The sequence below is a fragment of the Podarcis filfolensis genome (assembly GCF_964270895.1).
Source record: "Podarcis filfolensis genome assembly, chromosome: 9".
In the NCBI taxonomy this organism is placed as follows: domain Eukaryota; kingdom Metazoa; phylum Chordata; class Lepidosauria; order Squamata; family Lacertidae; genus Podarcis; species Podarcis filfolensis.
In genome coordinates, this window is record NC_139610.1 from 56608334 (window position 1) to 56630983 (window position 22650).

The following is a 22650-nucleotide window of genomic DNA, read 5'->3' on the forward strand; positions in this document are numbered from 1 at the left end:
AGCACCGCAACCCCAGAGTTGTCCGTGACTGGACCTAATGGTCAGGGCTCCCTTTACCTTTACCACAAAGAGCAAATTGCTCAAGCATTCCAACCTCAAAGTACCCATTGATGGGGGACAACAACAGGAGAGAGTTATTGCCTTTATGCCCTATTCCTGGGCTTCCCAAATGCCTCTGCTTTGCTCCTGTGGGAAATAGGATCCAGCAGGGCTCTTCCGTTGTTCTCAGGAAGACTGAACTAGAAATTTCACTGAATGTTCAGATGCTGCCAAAAGTGGCAACCCACCACAATGACTAAACTATTCTCTTGTCCATGCCTAGCCTAAAGCACTCAGTCTTCCCAAGCAGTTTCTCATCCAAGGACCAATCAGGCCTGATCTGACTTAGCTTCTGAGATCAGACATGTTCAGGATGTTATGGCTGCAGGAGTTTGGTACATCCAGTTTTAACAGCCAGGCGAGTAAACCTTGCTTGTGTTTCAAGGTAATATGCCAGTGCTTTTGTTACAGGTCCTCCAAGTTTCTCATTCCAAGTTACTGCTGGAACGAAATAGCATGCAGAATATTATTTTACCAGAAACATTATGTATACCACCATTCTGGGAAATTAAGGTACATGCAGTGCTTTGCAAGCTTCTTACAGGTCAAGTGGACCCATAATTCCTACATTTCCCTGGGCGTATACTAGCATTAAACTGGGACAAATGGACCTGGTCTTCATGCACATGCAAACTAAAATGCCTTTTTATGGCTTTTGAGTGCTTCTTTTATACTCATAATATTTTTTCTAGCAAGCTTTCAAGGGACAAGAAAAACCCATAATGAGAAGCTATGGGCTGGATGTTGCCGAACGATTTGTACTGCACACGCTCTCATTAATTTACCTTTAGGCTCACAGAACGGGCGCTTTGCATATGGAAAAAGAAAACATGCTTGCCAAGTATTTTAACTGGGGGGGGGGGAGAGAGAAAGTCTATTTCACTTTGTTAGTGCATGTAAATACTTTCCTCTTTCAGCCAACAGATACACATCAGAAATCTTTAACTATATGCTTCAAGAGTATTTTCAACAAGAATTTAACCATAAGGCATAGGAGAAGAAAAGTAAGGATTTGCATAGACAGTTCTATCGCCCCCCTGCCCATGTCTGAATTACTTTTGGGAGACACTTGTGAGCAACTCTATTCTTTATGCATCTGCAGTGTTACTAAAATGTTCTTAGTTCATATAGTCCTTTTGCAGTTTCTTGATGGATACTATCCGTATTCCCACTTTAGCAGGGGTGATCTGGTGCAGAAAGAATGAAGATACATCACAATTAGTTCCTTTTCCTGTGACATCTTTGGTTTTCAAGCATGGTTGAATACTTTAAACTGGGAAGCTACATTTTTAATGAAGTACATTTTTTTTTATAGCCAACATTAAGTACTTTTAAGTCCCATTGATCTGAATTGGAGAGTTAGACATATGCTTAAATCTTCCATTGACTTAGAGTTACTTAATTTGAGACACATTTTGCCTTTTGCCTTATATTTAAAAACTTAAATATAATACATTTAGGATACACTTGGGGAAATATCTGAATATATGGTAACCATTTCCTGCTCTATAGTAATTTTAAGGGGATATGGTTACAATATAATGATTTGATATTTTGGGTGGCGCTGTGGGTTAAACCACAGAGCCTAGGATTTGCCAATCAGAAGGTCAGCGTCTTGAATCCCCGCGACAGGGTGAGCTCCCATTGCTCAGTCCCAGCTCCTGCCAACCTAGCAGTTCGAAAGCACGTGAAAGTGCAAGTAGATAAAGAGGTACTGCTCCGGCGGGAAGGTAAACAGTGTTTCCATGCGCTGCTCTGGTTCGCCAGAAGCCGCTTAGTGAAGCTGGCCACATGATCTGGAAGCTGTACGCCGGCTCCCTCGGCCAATAAAGAGAGATGAGCACCGCAACCCCAGAGTCGGCCACGACTGGACCTAATTGTCAGGGATCCCTTTACCTTTTTTAGTTGACATATTTTTTAAAGTTCCTGGCACTTATAATCCTTTATGCTGCAAAAGTAGAGAGGAAAGAAAATGTTTCTTTCTATAGCAGTGATGGCCAAACTTGGCTCTCCAGCTGTTTTTGGACTTCAACTCCCATGATCCCTAGCTAACAGGACCAGTGGTTAGGGATGATGGGAATTGTAGACCCAAAGCATCTGGAGGGCCGAGTTTGGCCATCACTGATCTATAGCGAACTTGGCCATTCGTGCAATTTATAGTATTGCTGGAATATTGTACAAGTTTGTACAATATTTGAAGCTTTTTATTATTATTATTTTATACATGAGAACCATGCACAGGAGTTAGCTAGACTTGCCAACTTACATAACAACAACAACTATCATATGAAGAATATATTCCAAATTTGGAAGAATGAAGACCTAGAGGACTGTGTCTTAGTAACATAACACATGCATTGCATGGAAAAGATCTCAAGTTCAAAGCACATCATTTTCATGTAGTGCTGGGAAAACTTCTGTCTGTAACTTCAGAGAGCCACTGCCATTGTTGACAGTACTGAGCTAAATGACCTGACTTGGTATAAGACAGCTCCCTATGTTCCTACATTATTAGGTCTCTTCTGCAATAAAAAAGGGGTAAATAAAATATTTGGATTCACAATTATGGCCAAATTGAGCCATTATGTAAGAACTAAGGACAACCATGGGGCTACCTTAGAAAAGTTTTCAGAACTTTTCATGTGGTCCAGAATTCAGCTGCAAAAATCTTGGTGGGCTCACTTCCGTGGGACCAATTTCCATGGTTGCCCATTTGCTTCTAAGCACAATTCACACTGCTAATGATATTCTTTTAAAAGCCCTAAACAGCTTAGGTCATTAGAATATTTTAGGGATGACTTCCCATTCTATCCTGCCTGCTCCCTAACATCAGGAGGAGTGGCCTTTTTATGAGTCCCACCGAGTGTTGAGGCATGGTTGGGGTGAGACAAGAGAAAGGGCCTTCTCAGATTATGGAGCATCTTGCTACTTCCATCACTGTTTATTCCTAAGCCCCTTTCATGACTGAATCAAAGAAAGCACCACATGATCACCGGGAGCTGGGACACATTGCTGACAACACACCCCTAACATCCACACATGTGAGAAGCTCAGACTGTCCACGCCCTTGTTAGCCGCCCCATGCCTACTAATCACAAGGAAGTTCTGGAGAGTGCAGTGGTGCACTTCAGGTCTTCACCTGGTGCCTACGAAGCCTCTGAGCTCCCCACTCACTGTCCCCTTAGTCATGATGAGTTCTGTTACCTTTTCCTCCCTTGAAAATGCATAGAGTTGAAAGAGGAAGTGAGACGAGTGACCTTCTTTCCCACTTCCTCTTTCAGATGAATTCTACCGGATACAAGTTTTACTGAGCTCTCTTTGAAAAACAAAGTGACACATCTGTCTGCATCTTTACTCTCTTGGGCAAAGATGGGTGATCTGAGGGAGTGAGGAGAAAAGTGACCAGAAATCCCCATCACTCAAAAATCCAAATGTGGCTTTCAAAGGTTGGTGACACCTAATTAGGAATTCTCCACTACTTGCATTACATAAAAATGCAAGAAAAGAGTGTGTGCATGTATACATGCATTTCTTTTTTTACAAAATTCCAATAAAAGGTTCTTTCAGTTCACTTCTCTCCCCCCCCAACACCGTCCATGTTACTGTAATATATGCAAATCACATCAAAGTTGCTTTTCAGATGGAAAGAATATAAAAACCATTCCTGCTTATTGGGACAAAACCATATGACAAATAAATCATCATTAGGCTTAAACTATTTGTTGAGCTTCAGAATATTTTAAGACTGTCTCAAAAACCATGGAAGCACACCTATCTGCTGTGCCCCAGTCCCTGAAAATAAAGTGGATTTTTTAAGAGAGAGGAAGGAGGACGAGGAAGAAGAAAGAAAGAAAGAAAGAAAGAAAGAAAGAAAGAAAGAAAGAAAGAAAGAAAGATGTTACCTTGTTGAATAATGCCAGTAATCACTGCAAGGTAAACTTCTGGATCATGATTAGTGGTAATCAACGGATTGTGTGGGTCTATATTCAATATTTGATAGATAGTGTCTGAACTTTCAATCCCACAAAGCAAAACAACCACCCTTTCAGGAGGCTGAAGGATCTTGTCCAGAAAACGTCTTTTCTTTTTGTTCAGACAGTTAACAAGTCCACTTGAAAGTATCAGCAGTTTACATCTGTAAGATCCCAGGGATGGCAATCCCAGGGGGTGAATGGATGGAGATCCCATGTTGTAAAGCAAGATTCTGTCCTCTGATAAGAGATGCTTGAAAATTGTTTTTAAATACAGTGCCCATTCCTCTGCATCTTCTTCATGGATAATAACAAGACTGCTCTGTGCATTTTCTGAAGAAAAAGAAAAAGATTTACAGATAAGTGTCACTTTATATCAGTGGCTAATAATTTCAGATGTGATTAAAGATTGGCTCACACAAGCCCAAACACATTCCATTCATGAAGAAATTAGCATGAAACTAGCACGAAAAATTGCCATGTTTGGATCAGACCTGATATATCCATTGACATTGGTGATCTTTAGAAAATACCATACTGAGCCCAGGGGATTTTGCTGCCTATGGTGAAGGACAAAATGGCAGCTTCCAGTCCATGTACAACACCTAACTGGACTGGCAGTTGAATGTTACTGAGCAATGCTGGTAGCCTTCCAAAGTCTCTTGCTAAGCTTTCTTTCACCTGAGCAAGGACCTCCAAATTCACACTGAATTTCATTTAAGGCAAAATCCAGCAGCTATATATATATATATATATATATATATATATATATATATATTCAGGGCAGACGTACTATTAGCCACTCTAGTCTTCCCCACTATGGTGCTATGGTGAGACATATTTTATTTCTGGTTAAATTATACTCATTATTTCTTAATTTGCATCTATATATTAGCACACACAAATTTCATATAAATCTCTGTTCTCTTTTTTGCTGATGCATTCTCCTTTTTGGGGGGAGTGGGATGTCAAACTGGCCACTGTGCTCAGAAGGTTGAGGCATCTGAAGGGCCTCATCCTCTTCAGTACAGGTGAACGTTCAGGCTCAGAATATTAAAAGGGAGGTGATTGCTGAAGCTCATGCATTAGCTTTCATGAAGCTTTTCCCAGGATCCTCTTTGCTCGCAGGCAGGAAGTGAGTTTCTCATTAAAAAATAATAATCAAATCTTAACTTTAGGTCTCCACAGTTCCACACCGGTTTGCAATTATTTTTTAAAGCCCTCATGAAAATTCATCAGTGTTGCTGTGAAAATTTCTCCTAATGTACACATACTTCCTTGCAATGATACCCACACGTATTGTATGCATTTTGTACACATTACATGGCTGGGGGAACTGCACTGTAAAATATGTACAAGTGTGAATTTCAAAAGATGCCTGTGTTTCAATTTGTATTGTTTGAAGAAGTATGAGTTAGGTAGATTCACCTTTAAATGTGACCTGAATTGATCTTTCCCCCCCTATTCCTGTTCTAGCCTGACAAGATTCTAAAGCAGGACAGCTGCAATTAGAACTCCTCCTTGACGCAAGGCAGTGAGATTTTTCACAATAAACTGAAAATGAACAATACTGTACAGACAAGAGTTAATCCTGAGTTACTTCTCTGGACTGTACTTTTCCTGGGATGTCTTGTGCTCCTTTTTTTATAGGTCTGCATATAAACATGTTTTTTTTAAATAATCTCACGTTAAATTAAAGCAGACAGGCTTCACATTTATTTATTTTTGGGAGCTTGGCTGCATTGTGTGGAGGTAAAATGAAGTGACATGTGAAGCATAATCTTACCTGTGACATGGCTACTGTAGAGAATAAGAGCCTATTAGCTGCACTAGGTCTATTGATCATTAACAATGTGTTGCATGGCACAATGTGACACAACAATGAATATAGGTAGTTCAATTGCTCCAGGCTTATTTCTGCAGGAAGCATAATAGGACTGTGCTCCCACAGCAATTGTCACACTGTAACACAGCTGGAGACAGCGAAGAAAAGCAGCCCAAAGCCATGTTTTGTAAAGGTTTTTTTTAAAAAGAAAATTAAAAAGAGGGCATGAAATACACCCTGCTCTCGACTACAATACTGTCATTTTACTTGGTTACTGGTGGTAGAATTCTACTAGAATTGTCATATAGCTAGTTCAGATTCATGCCACATAATTAACTGCAACTATAATATAATAGGACATATTTACACATTATTGTGGGTAGGAATATGCACTAGCCTAGGCATGTCTACTCAGAGGTAAGTCCTAATGAGTTTAACGGGGCTTACTCCTAGGTAAGCATGTCTGAAATTCCACACACCAGCTTTTCAAAACCTCATGCCATCCAGATCTTTAGGACTGCCAATCTCATCAATCCTGACCATTGGCCATGCTGGCTGAGGCAGATGGGAGTTGTGGTCCACAAGAGGGCACAAGATTGGGGAACACTGACTTAAGCCCCACTGAACACAGGAATATAGGAAGCTGTCATAAACCCATCAGAGAATTGGTCCATCTAACTCAATATTGTCTGCCCAATGGGTATTGGCTCTCTAGGATTTCAGACAGGAGACCTACCTAAAGATTCCAGGTACTGAACAAAGGATCATCTACCATTGTTTGAATTACAGGAGACAGGCAAAGGAGGATCACCCCAAGCTTTTGTGATGGCCCATTAACTAGAGTTTTTGAAGGCTAAAGAGGGCTAAAAAATGGGGAAGGGTAGACAATGGATTTCAGTAATGGTCCCCTAATTCTTCCCTCGTAGTTTCAGCACTGACCTCTACATGCTGCTGCTGCTGCAGAAACAGGCAACTCCTGCATTTCATGTATAAAATGTAAGTTAAGGGGAATGTTGCCCTCTTAAAACTTAATAGAACCTATCACACTTTGACAAAATTAAGCTATGCTTCACCTGTTTTGTACTTGGAAGCCTTGTGGAATAAAAATGTATTATTAGTTCTGCAATGAGGAACAAGAGGCAATTGTGTGCTGTCATCCAGAGCATAATAGGAGCTTTCTGACAAGGTAAAGCATTCTCTAGGTTACTGGTGCGCAGCCACCCATAAAGGCGTAATATAACAGAACCACCAAATGTGGCATCTAACCATTGCTCAGAAAGAAATATTGATTCTGTGACGTTGAGGAAATACATGAGCATTTTCTTTTGTGATATATGCAGGGGATATAGGAGGGGATGGGAGCAGGCCGGCAGCTAGGGATGGGCCACAAATTCAATGTAGGTTGCATTTAAAAGCAAACCTATCTTATTTGCACTTTCCAAAACAATACGCAAACTGAAACACAGCAGTCCTCCCAAACTGGCACTTCTCCAAATTTTGCAATGCTGTTCTCCAGCCAAGTAATATGTACAAAAAAACTGTGCTCTACCATGATGCTATAGGCAATAATGTGCATATATCACCAAATATAATATACAGAATGCATCATATTGGAAGCAATTACTTTGCAAAAATGTGTACGTTGGACAAAGTTGCATACAAAAATATGCACATGGTGAAATTTCATGAGGGCTCTCTTTAAAAAGACAACAAACTTTTGCAAACTGATGTGGAAATGTGGAAAACCGTTCTTAAGATTGGAGGAACAAAAAACTGAGATAAACCAAAATCCACAGACTCACCCATCCCTATGCTCTACCATGATGCTATAGGCATTTCTTCCATGCATTAAAAAGTCTATAAACTCAATCACCCATGTCTTTATAAGATTAAAGAAAGAATTTCCCAACATAAGAACACAGCAGTCTTGGCTCCAGAAAGCAGTGTTCTCCAGCCAGCACCTTGCTTGATTACTAAGAGCACTCTGAAGTTTTATAAGCAGCCTTTAATCATCTTCCTTTCCATTAGTGGCACATTTCTTTGAAGCCATATGACTTAGACCCCCCACCCGCATCATTTCCCATTATCCGAGAGCGCTGCTAAAGTGCTTTGGGTTATTCTACCCATACCCTAAATTGATTTCGGTTTTGCTTTATGAATTTGCCATCTAACAGTCCACCAGCCTAGAGATGCTAGAAGCATACATGTGTTTACTTTTTGGATGAAAAATAGTGTTGAGAAGTAAGGTTGCTTCCCCTCCTCCTTAGATAGTGTGCAGTTCCTGGTTCTCAGCCAGAGAGAATACTTCTTAATATGCAAGATGAATAGAAAAGAAAAGCAACTCGATTAATATTGCCTTTTCCTGTTAGTCTGGTTGAAAAAGGTGCAGATGGACACATTCACTTCCAAGCATCCAGTGGTTGCTTTCCATATCATAGAACCACAGAATTGTTGGAAGAGACCCTGAAGTTCAACTAGTCCAGCCCCCTGCAATGCAGGAATCTTTTGCCCAACGTGCGGCTCAAACCTACAACCCTGAGATTAACAGTCTCATGCTCTACCAACTGAGCCATTCCATATCTGGGGAAAGTGCTATAGTTTAGTGGTAGAACACCAGCTTTGCATGCAGAAGGTCTCAGGTGCAGTCCTGGGCATCAAGCCAGTTTACGGCAGCCATGGAAATGGTAAATTCCATGGTAAGTGGTATTAAGAAGACTTTTCCTACAACCCATTTTCTGATAGCAACTGAGGGCGAGTCAATGAAAGATGCAGTAGAAGGCTTGAGATCCTTATGGTACCCATTCACCAAAGTCTCAAGTCTAATTCACACTTGCATGCTCACTCGATTATCATTATTGCACAACCATCACTTGGGTATTGCAAGATCAAGTGATAGCTTCTCTGTGTGAATGGGGCATCACAGATAGAGCAATACAGAGAGAAAGTTCATATCAACTGGCACACAGTGGAATCCATATTATTCATATAGTCACTAGTTTTGGGATCACCTCCCTCACTTCTTGTGTGACCCATTGACCTCCAACAGTTGTCCCTTATCATAAGACATGCTGCTTGTTCAATTATCTCACGAATAGTAGCACTATCATCCCTTCTCCATTTTCAAGGATCCAGAAAACAAATGTGGTGATTTCAAAGTGACTTTAACACTGATCAATTGTGGTATGCAGAGGGAACCCTATTACCCACCAAATAGCTAAAGAACAGGCTATGCAGCCAACAGTCATCAATACTGGGTGGAAGGGAACAGCTCGAAAGGACTACTAAGTGCACTCTGATACACTCTACAAAGTGTAATAATTCATGTGCATTGTGTCCTTGGGATTTTCCGCCTGGCATGCTTCCTGTGTGTATTTTCAACGAGTAGGTTTTGACTTTGTGGACTAGGAAATAGAATTGGAGTCAGCTTAGGACTTGGTTCCACATGGTCAGTGCTGAAGGCCTGGCTTTAAATCTGGGACAAAAAGAGGTTTTGTGAATTTCAATAGGTGCTGGGTTGGTGTGTGCATCTTGAACCGGAGTTTCTAGTAGCTTCCACCATTCACACACTGCTTCCCCATGAACCTTATAGACAGTGCTCTGAATACAACATGTTTCCAACATCTATATTTAGGCAGTAGCAACCTGCCAGACCATCTAGTCAGCTGACCCCCAAGGCCAATCTGTGTCCACCAGGACACAGTTCTCGCCTCAGAGCTTGTTACTCTCAGAAATTTGGCCCTATCATTAGGCAGAGTGAGGTGACTGCCTGAGCTGACATTTCTGGGAGCACAGAATGGACAAGACACTCTGTGCCCCCCCAAGCTAACATGCTGCTTTCAGGGGCAGTGGGGATACCAATGCTAGTTTGAAGCTGCTAGTCTGGCCAGTTTTTGTACATGGAATTGGGGAGGCACCCTCCTGCCTGCGCCTTGGACAGCAAAATGTCTTGGTGCAGCCCTGCAAATTAAAGGTCAAATGACGTGCTGTTTAAAATAGGTATTTGTCATTATCTTTCATTAGTATTAATACGAAGTGTAGACATTATTTTCACCAGAACTGCAGGGCACATGAAAAAGAAGTTTAGCCATTTCTCCGCAACTGCAATCCCAATGAAAATCCCTTCACGTGGCAATCAGTTAGGGGAAAAGCTCCCACTGGAACTAATTTGAGTTTTGTCTCTAATGCTAATTGCCACTTGACTGGGGGGGGGGGGAGGAGAGATTTAAGTTTGGATCATGCCTAGGGAAGGAAGGGTTAAACTGCTGCTTCGGTTTAGATTAGATTTGTTTGGGCAGTAGTCAAGTAATGTGTCCATCAACACAAGCATCTACACTTACACAACAGGACTTTCCCTTTTCTCCTCCCCACACATGCCACTGTGCCCTCCCCAGTCCTACTCCAGAGAGACAGGGGAACCCCTAGAACAGATTTAGGGAGCATGGGGAGGAGAGAAGAATACTATTTTGTTGCACAAGCTGAAATTCTTACATCCATGGCACTTTCATATAAACCTCTACACTGGACTTTATTTGTGTCTAGTAATTCCATCGTCATGTTTAACAGTGTGAAGGCTCCATTTAAATTGCCTCGAAACATTCACATTCAATATTTTAAAGCTCTGGCAACATGTTCGCACACTATTCATTTTATATATAACATGTAGGCAGAATCACAGAATTGTAGAGTTGGAAGGGATGACAAGGGTCATCTAGTCCAACCCTCCGCAATGCAAGAATCTTCTGCCCAACATGGGGCTCAAACACACAACTTTGAGATTTAGCATCTCATGCTCTACTGACTGAGCTATTTTGACCTTCAGTGTTTCATGCGATTCCATGATTTCTGCCATGGATCTTAATCCCTACCCATTTACATTAAAATAATAAACTTTTAATAGGTGTTGGCTTGACCTTATCAATTTCTTCCATCAGTTAATTACTTTTGGAAGATCAAATTGCATATAAAGGCAGACATCTCCCTATTTGATTTTCCACACTTGCAGAAACTTTCCTATTAGATCTGCACAAGAATGATAATGAAAACTACAAACTCTTCCCTGATTGAATTAAATCAAAATTTGAAGCCACAATGTTTAAGTACAACCAGAAGGCTAGTCTTGAGGGCTACTCTCTCCCTTCTTCCTAATGTAGCCAATGAGAGGGAAGGGCAGGTTGAATTCTAGGTGAAGTAGTTAACACTTTTCAGAATTAGGTCTCCTGCTTGGTTTGATTTTGTTTATTAAGCCACTATTTCCCTTTAAACAGAGGATGGCAGTGCAATGAGAAGAAAAATTTCTGACATGCTAAAGGCAGAAAGAGAGTTGCAGAGGCTAATCTTATGAAAGTGATACTGACTTAGCTCACTGCCACCATGATTGCATCCCAGCACCAATGGCACACGTCCATCAAGTGGGACTTGAGATTGGCCCAAACGACACATGTTCATCCCACAATCTGTTATTGCATAGCTGCTGCTGCTGCTGCTGCCTTTTCGTTAACTAGTGCCCAGTGGATGGGTGAGCCAGATTAGGACCAGGGCCAATTCAAGGTGCTCACATTGATGTTTAACATCCTAAATGCCTTAGGCTTCAAATAGCTGAAAGATTGCCTCCATCCTGATTTAGGGACTCTCTTGGTAGTTCCACCACCCTCAAAAGTGAAATGAATTGCAATTCAGGAGAAGGCTTTAGCAGTGCTAAAGTGTGGAAATCCCAAACAGGGACGTTCAGCACTGTCATTGCTCAACTTCTGGTGTATGCTAACAACGTCTCTCTCAACCACAGCCTATGAAAGTTAAGGTCAAATATTAGGTCAGATGAGGTCCAAAGCTGTGTGTATGCACACATATAGGCAAACCGTCTCATTCAAGTAGCAGCAGAGCAGTAGAGAATAGCCAGTAGCAGGGAAGCAGTCCACAGTTTGGATGCTTTATTATTATTATTATTATTATTATTATTATTATTATTATTATTATGAATCAATTCTTATTTGATTTTACAAGCGTAGAGTTACAATACAAAATACATATCCATATTTAGAGATTTCTCCGAATCTCTAGACTCCCCACCTTCCCCTCCCTGGGTCCTGTTATGAACCTTTTCAACTTCATATTATTTCATCATCCAAATTTTATATCTCTCCATTTTGTCCACAATATTTGCTACATTACAAGTGTAATCCTGCTAATGTTTTCATCTGCTTACAGTGGTCTCTCAAGTAAATTATAAATTTTCCCCACTCTTTATTGAAGTTTCGGTCTTCTTCGTTCCTGAGTTTTCCTGCACAGTTGGGATGCTTTAAATGAACATAGCAAAGCACAAATACAAATGATATAACCACACATGTACCCCTACTACCCAGTGGCTGTCAATCTCTGCTTCTTCCTTTGTCTCTGTGTTTCCCCTTGTAGGACTTAGCAGGGAGGAAGGGGACAAAACTTGAATTAATTGGTTCTGCCTGTCACTGGCTCTGGCTTCACCTGCTACTGGTTTCCCTGCATTCCACCTCTATAGTCCCAATGGGCACCAGCCACCATTGCTACTCCTACCAATGTAGTGCCCTTTCTGTATATGCAGTTCAGGGAGAAACAAAACTAACGCCATTGGACATCCAGGGATATTTCATACCAGTATTACATTTATTTTGGTTTGCTAAGTGTGGCTCATCAGTACAATTGTATACTGGAATATATTTTTGGCTGTATGAAAAAGAACTTGCCTAAGATGTCAGAGCAGAATCTGGATGGAAGCAGAGTGGCTCAGTCACTGAGATATATACAGTCAGTGGAAAGAAAGGGAAGAGAAACTGGTAACTTCTAGATAGTAAATTCTGGATTGTAAGATACTAAGTGGTTTATTCGTTCTGGCCACAGTGATACAACTGACGTTAGCATAGGCTGTTGTTGCAAACTTTAGTTCCTAGACCTGTTCCAAGTAATGCTCATCTTCTGATTGATTTTAATTGTCTTAACAGGAAACACTATACTTATTTAGGTGCTCTTCTGGTTTATCTTTGCTGGGTTCTACTTGTTTTCTGGCTTCTGCTTGAATCATGAAGGTTACTGGGAAATGCTGATAATGAACTTGCCACCAGTCACAATTTTTTCCAGGTAAGAAAGTATCTTTGTTTATGCTTTGGTATCCTTCCTGGCTTGCTTTTGTCATTTTCTCATCTTGAGTGAAAACCACCTCTACCAATATAAATTCTTGTCATTGCCCAGTGATGCATCTGAGCAGTGTTCCTGGGCTATAATTTATCTCTGTTGTTCCACATTTGTAAATACTTTTGAAGGGACTTCAGCCACATCCTGTAAATGCAAAATGTAAATGCAAAGCATGAGTAGCCCCAGTACAGAAACTCACTGGTGTGACACATTATGCAACATGCATACAACCCTATCGCTATGGCTTCCGGGAATTTATTGTCTCGAGGGTGAAGTAGATGGAAAAGATTGGTTGATTGATTTATACTATAGTTAGTCTGAAAAATCAGCAATAAATGAAGCAAATGCATAAACATATCTAAACTCTACTGAATGTACTCTTAGCAGAAAAGAATATTATTTAAAAGCTAACATATATAGCAGCTGCCTTGAATGCTTCCACAGAAAATATATTGCCCCACTTCAGTCATTTCGAGTTGCAGCTGATGAATTCTAGTAAAAATTAGATTCAGTCTTTCTAAAATTGGTTAATCTTGATCTGTGAACAGAACTGGTTGAAAGCCTTCAGCAATAAGATTACAGAGCTACAAATGCAGAAAGCAAGTACGAAATTTAACTGGAGTTTTTTTATTAGAGACAGTGGGCCAGAACCTCGGTTTGAGTAAATCTGCAAACAAACATTTGTTATAATTATCGTTTCCACCAACTGAACCACTGACACAACTTTTATTTTTATTTTTCTGTCATGAAAGCTTGAAACCAAGACAAATTTTCTGAGAGCAGCTACAAGGGAACAATTCAAACTCTGACACTTAGAGATAGCATTGGAAGACCTATTTTCTTTGAGACTTTTTTTGGTTTCTTTTATTGGTTGTGTCTTAATTTTAAACAGCTAGCTTCTTTTTTATTACATAATTATGACTTGGGGGGCAAATGATTAGTCTGGTTTTAGAGATGAAATTGTGAACAACTTAGGGATTGAATCTGACTATCCCAATCCATTCCCGCCATGACAACAAGTCATTAAGAGTTTAACAGACCAAGAGTTGCTCCTTGGCAAACACTGTAGCAGTTGGTTAATTAAAATCCTCTTTACGTATCATACCCTCCAACATTTCTCCAATGAAAATAGGGACGTCCCTTTCCATAATGATAATTTCACTATTTATACCTCACATGCATCTTACTGGGTTGCCCCAGCCATTCTGGGCAGCTTCCAACACATATAAAAATATAATTCTTATTTTATTATTTTATTACTTATACACTGCCCATCTGGTTGGGTTTCCCCAGCCACATAATAAAACATTAAATATTTTAAAAAACTTCCTTATATAGGATTGCCTTTGTACAGCTGGGGAGCGGGGCGTGTTGGATAATTCCATACCATCCAACATTTCTCCAATGAAAACAGGGACATCCTAAGGAAAAACATGACATTCTAGGATAAAATCAGAAACTGGAACGGCTTCTCTAAATCAGGAATGTCCCTGGAAAACAGGGACACTTAGAGGGTCTGACATATGTGGGACTACTCCAGAGTCAGCTATTCATGCAGTGAAACCACTGGATTTTCCAAGATGAAGCACGTAGAAAGGGGATAATTGCACAATTATTGGAAGCACGGCATTATAGCTTGCGAATTTTAAGGAGAATATTTGCATTTATGATTATGAATTCTAAGTCTTGTCTTGTATCAGATCTTTTGTGACATCAGACTTAGGTTCTAGGAAATTACAATGAGCAAACATAATTAAAATGTTTCACAACGAGCGTTCTTAAGAAACTCCTATTCTCACAGAGCTACAGTTCTCTGAGTGGTTTAACAATCAATCCCTCTTCCCCGAGAGCTCTGGAAATTGTACCTCTCTAAGGTATATAGTAGTTTAATTGTATCTCAGAATACTAAACTTCTAATTTAAATGATTTTTTTGATGAAGAGATCAATTTTAGAATGCTATTTGATAACTAATGTTGTTTCTCGTGTGCATTATTGAGGTCATTCTCTGGAACTCAGCCATATAATGAAGATATCTATTCATTACACCCAGACAGGTAATCTACAGAAAATCAAAGCAGTAAATTGTGACTCTTAATAAGCACTGATAAAATATTTCAAATCAGTCTGTGATCAGAGAGCTAAAGATGTTGGGGCATTTCCATCCTCAGGCGTCTCAAACAACATATCTCTAATAGGGCTAATTTAAAAGCATGCATTGTGTTTCCTACTTCTAGTAACACAGAAAGCTGGAGGATGGTGACATCTCTATCTCTCCCCCCCCCCCACACACGCACCAACCCACAGGAATTGACCTTCCTTTTGAGGTTAGAATGACACAGAACGCAGAAGTCCTAAGATAAAATGTGCAGTGTTTGAAGTAAAGTTTCTCACACATTTCCATATTCTTTCCGTTATTAATGGCACGACCATTTTGAAACTGGGTTTATTATTCTCCCAAGAGAGCATAATTTTATTTTGTTTCATTGTGTTATTATTTTATGTTCTAATTCACAACTTTAAATCACTTGCACCTTGCATGATATAGTAAACACTGCAGATTTCAAATGGTAAATCTGAAAGGAGTCCTCTTCAGAACTTTGAACAGGTACAGGTTTAAGTCAGTGACTTCCATTCAGATAACTAGGGCAGTTTTTGCAGACACGGGAGTGTGAGTCTGATCTCCAGTACTACATAGAAATGGCTGAGTTCATACAGTTGAGTTTTAGCTCCTGTTTCCACATAGCTGTTTCCAGTGCCTGCGTAATTCTTGGAATCTGGTCAAAGCAAGTGTGTAAATAGCATGTGTTTCATTCTAACTCCAGTTTTACATAGAGCCAGAATGGAGAATACATCTCATTTCTGGTCCACTTGGTGGAGTGGAGAAGGTGTACATAGCCCATCCAACGGGCCATGACTGCTGCCACCATCCCCAGGTGTACCTGTGGGAACAGAATGTCTGAATCGCCTAGGATTCACATAGGAATCACCCAGGAGAAAATTGGCTCCTTGGAAATCAGCCGTGATATTTTCATCTCTGTGTTGGCACAGTGCAGGTGGCATTTGAACACTCCATTTCCATGTTTGGAAATGCAAAGGCAGGGTTGGTGCATTTGGGTGAAAAGGGAGGAGTAGTGTGTGTTCACTCCCTTCCATACAATGGGCCAGATTGCAGGGAAAGTATAGCCCATTGGGTAAGTGACACACCTTGCTAAAGATCTAATGTTCCTTCTGTGTAATGCAAGAATACAATGAGGATAAGCTAGAAGATGGGCCAAGGTTTCTAGCTGTACCTAGACCAGAATGGGAGCAACAATGGAGCTATACAGCTACATGAATGGGAGAGGCTTTACACAGAGGAGACTGAGCAGCCATAGCCCTCTAGACATTTTTTTTTTACTACAACTCCCATAAGCCTCATCAGTGGATAGGGATGATGGGAATCGTAGTCCAACAATGTCTGGAGGGTCACAGTTCTCCATTTATGCAGCATTCCAAAAGTTAGCCCCCTGAGTGATTTCCTATCCCTGATTGAGGGCATGCTAAACGCTGTGGCTTAAACCACAGAGCCTAGAAACTTGCCAATCAGAAGGTTGGTGGTTCGAATCTCCGCAATGGGGTGAGGTCCCGTTGCTCAGTCCCTGCTCCTGCCAACCTAGCAGTTCAAAAGCACATCAAAGTGCAAGTAGATAAATAGGTACCGCTCTAGTGGGAAGGTAAACAGCGTTTCCGTGCCCTGCTCTGGTTTGCCAGAAGCGGCTTAGTCATGCTGGCCACATGACCCGGAAGCTGTACACTGGCTCCCTTGGCCAATAAAGCGAGATGAGCGCCGCAACCCCAGAGTCGGTCACGACTGGACCTAATGGTCAGGGGTCCCTTTACCTTTAAACACTCTGGACTTCTGTTCCAAGATGCAGATTAAAGCAGTTAAGCATCAGAATTTTAATTACCAACTTTTAAAAATTGTGACTATGTTTCTAGGTTGAAAAACAATACAAAACAAGGTAAGTCTGATGTCTGGCTGTTGCGATTATGACATTTATCTTCATGAAGGTGGTGAGAAGCAGTAACTCAAGTGTGGCATAACCATTAGTGAAGTATTCTGTCATTGCCTCTCATGTGAACTGAAGATGGATGTCATAAAAGATGAGTCATTATGTATGCTTTGGATTTATTTACAGAGCACATTCAGTTGTACCAAAATTACAGAGACAATTGAATGAACTAGAACTTGCTATTGAGTAGGCAATCCATGTATAGGATTGCACTGTTAGGCTACAATCCTATACTCCAGGCATGGGCAGACTTCAGGCTTTCAGGATCTCCTTTGCTTATTTACTAGGTCCCTGGGGCCCATGTACCACAGAGCCAAGTGCAAAATAGCCCTATGTCTGAACCGCTCGTGTTTCCAAACCAGATGCCCTCAACTAAGGATGGTGGTGAGGATTTGATTCACTTCACAGTTGAAGGTGAATTTATGAAATCCACATTTTCTGAAACACAGCTGTCTTTCAAAATTCACACATCCAAATTTAACAGTGCAGTTCTCCAGCCAAGTAAGGTATATTAAAACTTCAGCAGATTTCATGTACCAAAACAGATATACTATAATATGCTATAATAATTCATATATTAATGAAAATAACAAAACTGCATTATATTAGGGGAAATATAAAAAGCTATATTGTGTATAGCAAGATAAATAGCAAAATGCGCGTAGTAGGAGAAATGCACACAAAAATATTGAAATAATTTTCACGAGGACTTTGTAAATAAATACTGTAAATAAATAAATTGCAAACTGATGTGGAAATGTGGAGGACTGAATAATATAAGACTGAAAAAATAAGGAACTGAGAGAAAACGAAATCAACATTTTCATCCATCCTAAGCCTTGCCATTGTCTTTGTGATCATTTACACCTGCATAAAATAAATATGCAGAGTGTGGGACTGTGTGTTACTTATCCTTAGGAAAGCTATCAGTACAGGAAATCTTACATTTGACATATTCTCATAATTGCAACATGTAACAAAAAAATACTGAATGAAATTTGCTCCAGCAAATTTGCTCCAGTCTAGAGAGAGGCCATTGTTTTTTATGGAAATGGAAAATGATGTCATGGGGACATCATTGTCATGTAGGGGGTTTCAGAGGCTTCCCCAAAGATATGAGGGGATCATGGGCCCTGCCAGTGTCACATTTAGCATGCATCAGAAGGACCTCTATGCATGTTTTGATACATCAGGGCAGATCTTAGATTTCTTATGGGCAAGAATTTTACAAACACACATTGGAACACCCCTACACAGAGTCCCCCCTCACATGTGCCAAATGTGTGGCAAGAAGAGGATGACCATAGCACCTAGAGGGACAGGCTTAGCTTGTGCAAGCCCATGAGCCCTTGCATGCATTTCTTGAAGGTATTGAGAACTTATCTGAATATATTGCCTCTGATTAATGGACAGGGTTTCCCGGGTTTTTGAAGCGCTCAAAAATCCTCAAAAGCTATGAACAGAAACGAGTGTGCCCATCCAAGTCATAGGCAATGAGGCCTTTCCCACACAGTTTTTTTAGAGACATTGTCTCAGCCTTAGAAGTAAGTGAGAAAGGCAACTGTGTTTTGCATTCATGTGATGATTGCCTATTTCAAGTCTGGTGGCTGGACTGGACAGACTCAGCCCGGGGACAAATAACTCATTCTTCTGCACTATAAATGTGCAATAATACTCACTTTAGGTTAAAGTCACACTGTTATTCATTAATGCCAGTTACATTCATTTAGTTTAAGGAAACATTATAGCCATTTGTCCTTAGAGACTGCCTACTTAATGAAAGTATTCTCTTTTAAAAGCCTTCTGTTATAACTCTTTTGCTGAAAGGTTAATTCTGATGACTTCATTCCAGATAACTTTCAAGGATCCCTGTTGATAAAGGAGCCAAAGAGCCAAATTCTTGGGACAATGACCTGGCACAAAGCCAAGGACAACGTTGCCTGCCCTATCATTCTGAGGCTTGTGGAGGGGGTTTTAAAGTTAAATGGCTGAAGCATGATCAGTAAATAACTCCAACTAAAAGCCAAGGAATGTATATCTCCCATTTAAAGGGGGTGCTCGAGGGACAGTCAAAAAGCACAGGGCAAGTGTCACTTTCACATTTCAAAAAGTTGCCCTTGAGCTTCATTCAAGAGCCCTTAAAATGTGATCCTAGCCTCTTCAGTTCTTGAAGAAGAGTGCACTGGGCACAGAACAGCAAGGAGACCTGCCAGTGAGCAACTGGCTCTGGTAATGCTTCAGACCAGACTAAAGTCTTTGATGCCTTGACATTGAGAACCCGCTCTCAGGCTCCACCTCTTTCAAAAAGTGGCCGGCCCAGCGGTGGAGGAAGCCTTTGGGGCACCTGGGGCCTGTGCCTTCCCTATGGGTGCCCCGTGCCCCGTGCCATCCCTATGGGCACCCTTAGGGAGGGACAGGATGCGCTGTGGGCCCTCAACCGCCCTACAGCTGGGGGGGAGGCAGCCAGCGGACAGTGCGGAGCCTGTGGGTTCTGAGATGTGTGGCTCGTGTGTGCTACAGGCCCTGCAGTCAGTGCCACCGGCCATTTTGTCACCCCCCGTCAGGGTGGCACCCGGGGCAAACCGCACCCCCGCACCCCCCTTCCTACGCCCCTGGGCAGGCCTCTTACTTGGAGCCTAATGCTCTGTCGTCTCTCGAGGAGCCCAATTGACTATTGGAATCTGGATCTTATTGACTGTCTGGGCTGAACCTACAGGCTACCGGATGTTGAACAGAATTGCTAATTACAGAATGATGGAGATTCTTTTTCTATGAAGAATATCCAAACAATTGGCCTCCGCCACATGACTCAGTTTTTAAAATATCACACTTGTACAGCAGAATAGCTGCTTATGGGAAAGCAGTTCCCTTGTGGCTACAGTGTCACTGAAAAGGTACATCACATGAACATTTTTGAAACTGAAAGGATTCACATTTAGTAAGAATGCAAATTACTATGTCCTGAATTGTGGTTTTGAAAATGTGGAACACTGTGATCATTGTACTTTGGGGTGCTTGTACGCAAGACTGCCTTGCAATGTTGATTGTAGCACAGTCAAAATGGATACATGGGTAACATTATTATTATTATTATTATTATTATTATTATTATTATTAACCTGTCTTACCCACCCAGAGTGAATGTCAATCATTTAAAATGCAACACAAAAAAGTTCAAAGCAAACAACAATCACAAAAGTTGAGTGTGTCCCATCAATATATATTTCAGGTGTCCAAGACACCATTTCACCTCCAGAGCAAAGAAGGGAAAGAGATGACTTACTGCTAACAATCTAGCACAGTCTAATGCAGGTGTGAGGTCTCTTTGGCCTTAGGTTTTTGGCCTGGGAAAGGAGAACATATTTAGCTGTTGCCACAACCTCTATGGAAGCCTTCAGCAAAAACTTGGTGCCCTCTAGAAGTTTTGGACAACAACTCCCATCTGCCCCAGCCAGCACAGCTATGCTGGCTAGGCCTGATGGGAGTTGTAGTAAAAATATCTAGAGGAGACCAGTTTGTGAAGACTGGTCTGTGGTGCACAGAGAGCACTAAATAGGCAAAATGGATCCTGTCAGAACTATTCACTAAGTGTCTGAGGAGCTAGCAAATTGGCCAAATCTCAGCTTAACATCAGCACCTTAATCATCTCTGTCCAATTCACTTCCAGTCATTATTGCACTCATAGTGCCAAAAATGTGGAAAATTTCTTCAAGTACTCTGAATTTACTGGTGATGGGTGAATCTGTTTCCTACCTGTGTCATTTTCAAAATTTCCACCCATCTTTCCATTTCTTCCATATCCACAATCATCTGCCTTTTTGAAAAAGAACTCAAAATACTTTTTTAAAAGTGTGTTTTATTATGTGTGTGTGTTTTTTTCTCTTAAGAATACATTTTTAAATACATATGTTTAAACTGCCAAGAAAATGTGCAAACCAGAAAAGGACTACAGTATTGGAAAATATCTGGCAGAGGTTATTATCTCTTGGCATCACAGCTGTCCCCTTTTTGTCCTTTCTCTTCCAACTTCTGTCTTTAATGTCATCGTCACCAGTGCATTTTCTTTGGAGGACCACTATGAGATTGGAGTGATGGATGGAGGGTCAGTGATTTATTTATTTCCCAACTCCACCTTGACACCTCTTGTATTTCTAGGTTGGGCACATACAGTAGGGGCAGCCGGTAGCTCTCAGGAAGCCAAATTATACCTCCAAACGGCATTAATCTAATGCCTTTATCACCATCAATCAATCAATCAATCAATCAATCAATCAATCTTTATTATTGTCCAGAGACCCAACAAATAATTACAAAACAATACACAATTCATACAGCCTACCTCCAGGTTAAACAAGCATTTTGTTTAGAATATAAGGAATATAAGGATTCTTGCAACCACCGATAAAAACTTTGCCACTGCTAATGTTCTAGCATTTGTCCGGTCTTCCAGTAGGAACCTGACATAGTGAGCCTCTGATTTTCCCGGAGAAGGTACCAGCAGGGGTAGTATCTCCATCACTATTTTCCTTACTGGAAAGTCCAGAGGAGCGTCCTCTCCCCGCACCCCACCCCACCCCACCATGGAGCGAGGTTCAGGTACTTAGGGATGGAGGAGAAATTTGATTAAGTTCACATTTAAAGGGGAACTTAATTCACACTTTCTGAAACAAGATGCCAACCAAACACTGCCGTGCTTTGAAATTTACACTGCTGTTCTCCAGCCACATAGTGTGTAAAAAAATGCATAAATGCATAAAACTAGTTTAAAGAGTGCACATAAATGCATACATTAGTAAAACTAACATTTTTAAAAGCTTTATATCAGGTGAAATTGTGTACGTGTTGATTGGAAGAAATTCACACAAAAATGCTGGTGAATTTTCATAAGCAAAATTCACAAATTGCTGCATAAACGTAGATAACTGAAGCTGAGATTGAGAAAATGAGAAATGGAGGGAACAGAAATTGATAAATATATCTATTCCTGGAAACCATGAAGAATAATACTATCTGGAAAATATTTTATTGGAAGCAAGTTTTATTGGAAGCAAGTACCACTGAATTCAATGGGATGTACTTCCTAGTAAACATTGCCTCCCCTCCATCTCAATGCATAGGCTTATATTGCACTAGCAGCAGCACCCACCTGAATTGGCAGCCATCGTTGTCCCCGTGGGGGGTGAGACCTTATCCCTCCCTCTTTGAAGAGCAGGTGGAGGCAGAAGCAGACCCAGAGCAGCTCTGCCAAAGAAGATGCCTGGAAAGGCTTGCTATGAGGTTTCTCCACTAAGTACAGGGTACAGAAACTGAACTGATGCAGCTCCTATCACCGGCACTTCACTTCCTCACAGTCTACCCCCGGCTTGACTCCACAAGGGGAAGTTTGCTTCACTGCAGAGCCTCACACACTGTTGGTTTGCTGGGCCTCCTCCCAACGCCCATATCAAGGATGTACAAATATGTATATTTGTGACAACCATCATTGCTGGCAGTTGGACGGCACATTGTATGCCTCTTTTCAGCAAATCCTACGGCCAAGTT

The 22650-nt window shown here is 41.0% G+C and overlaps 1 protein-coding gene across 1 annotated transcript in view; it reads right to left on the minus strand.

Moving 5' to 3' along the window:
* The window catches only part of BANK1 (B cell scaffold protein with ankyrin repeats 1), a 180649-nt gene extending 158221 nt beyond the window's left edge, over positions 1-22428 (minus strand). The window contains exons 1-2 of the mRNA XM_083571262.1: positions 22256-22428; positions 4002-4403 (exon numbers count right to left, since the gene is read on the minus strand). Coding sequence (XP_083427388.1) covers positions 4002-4403; positions 22256-22271 — 418 coding nt within the window. The 5' untranslated portion in view covers positions 22272-22428. The remainder of the gene's footprint in view (positions 1-4001; positions 4404-22255) is intronic.
* Between the last annotated feature and the right edge of the window lie 222 nt (positions 22429-22650).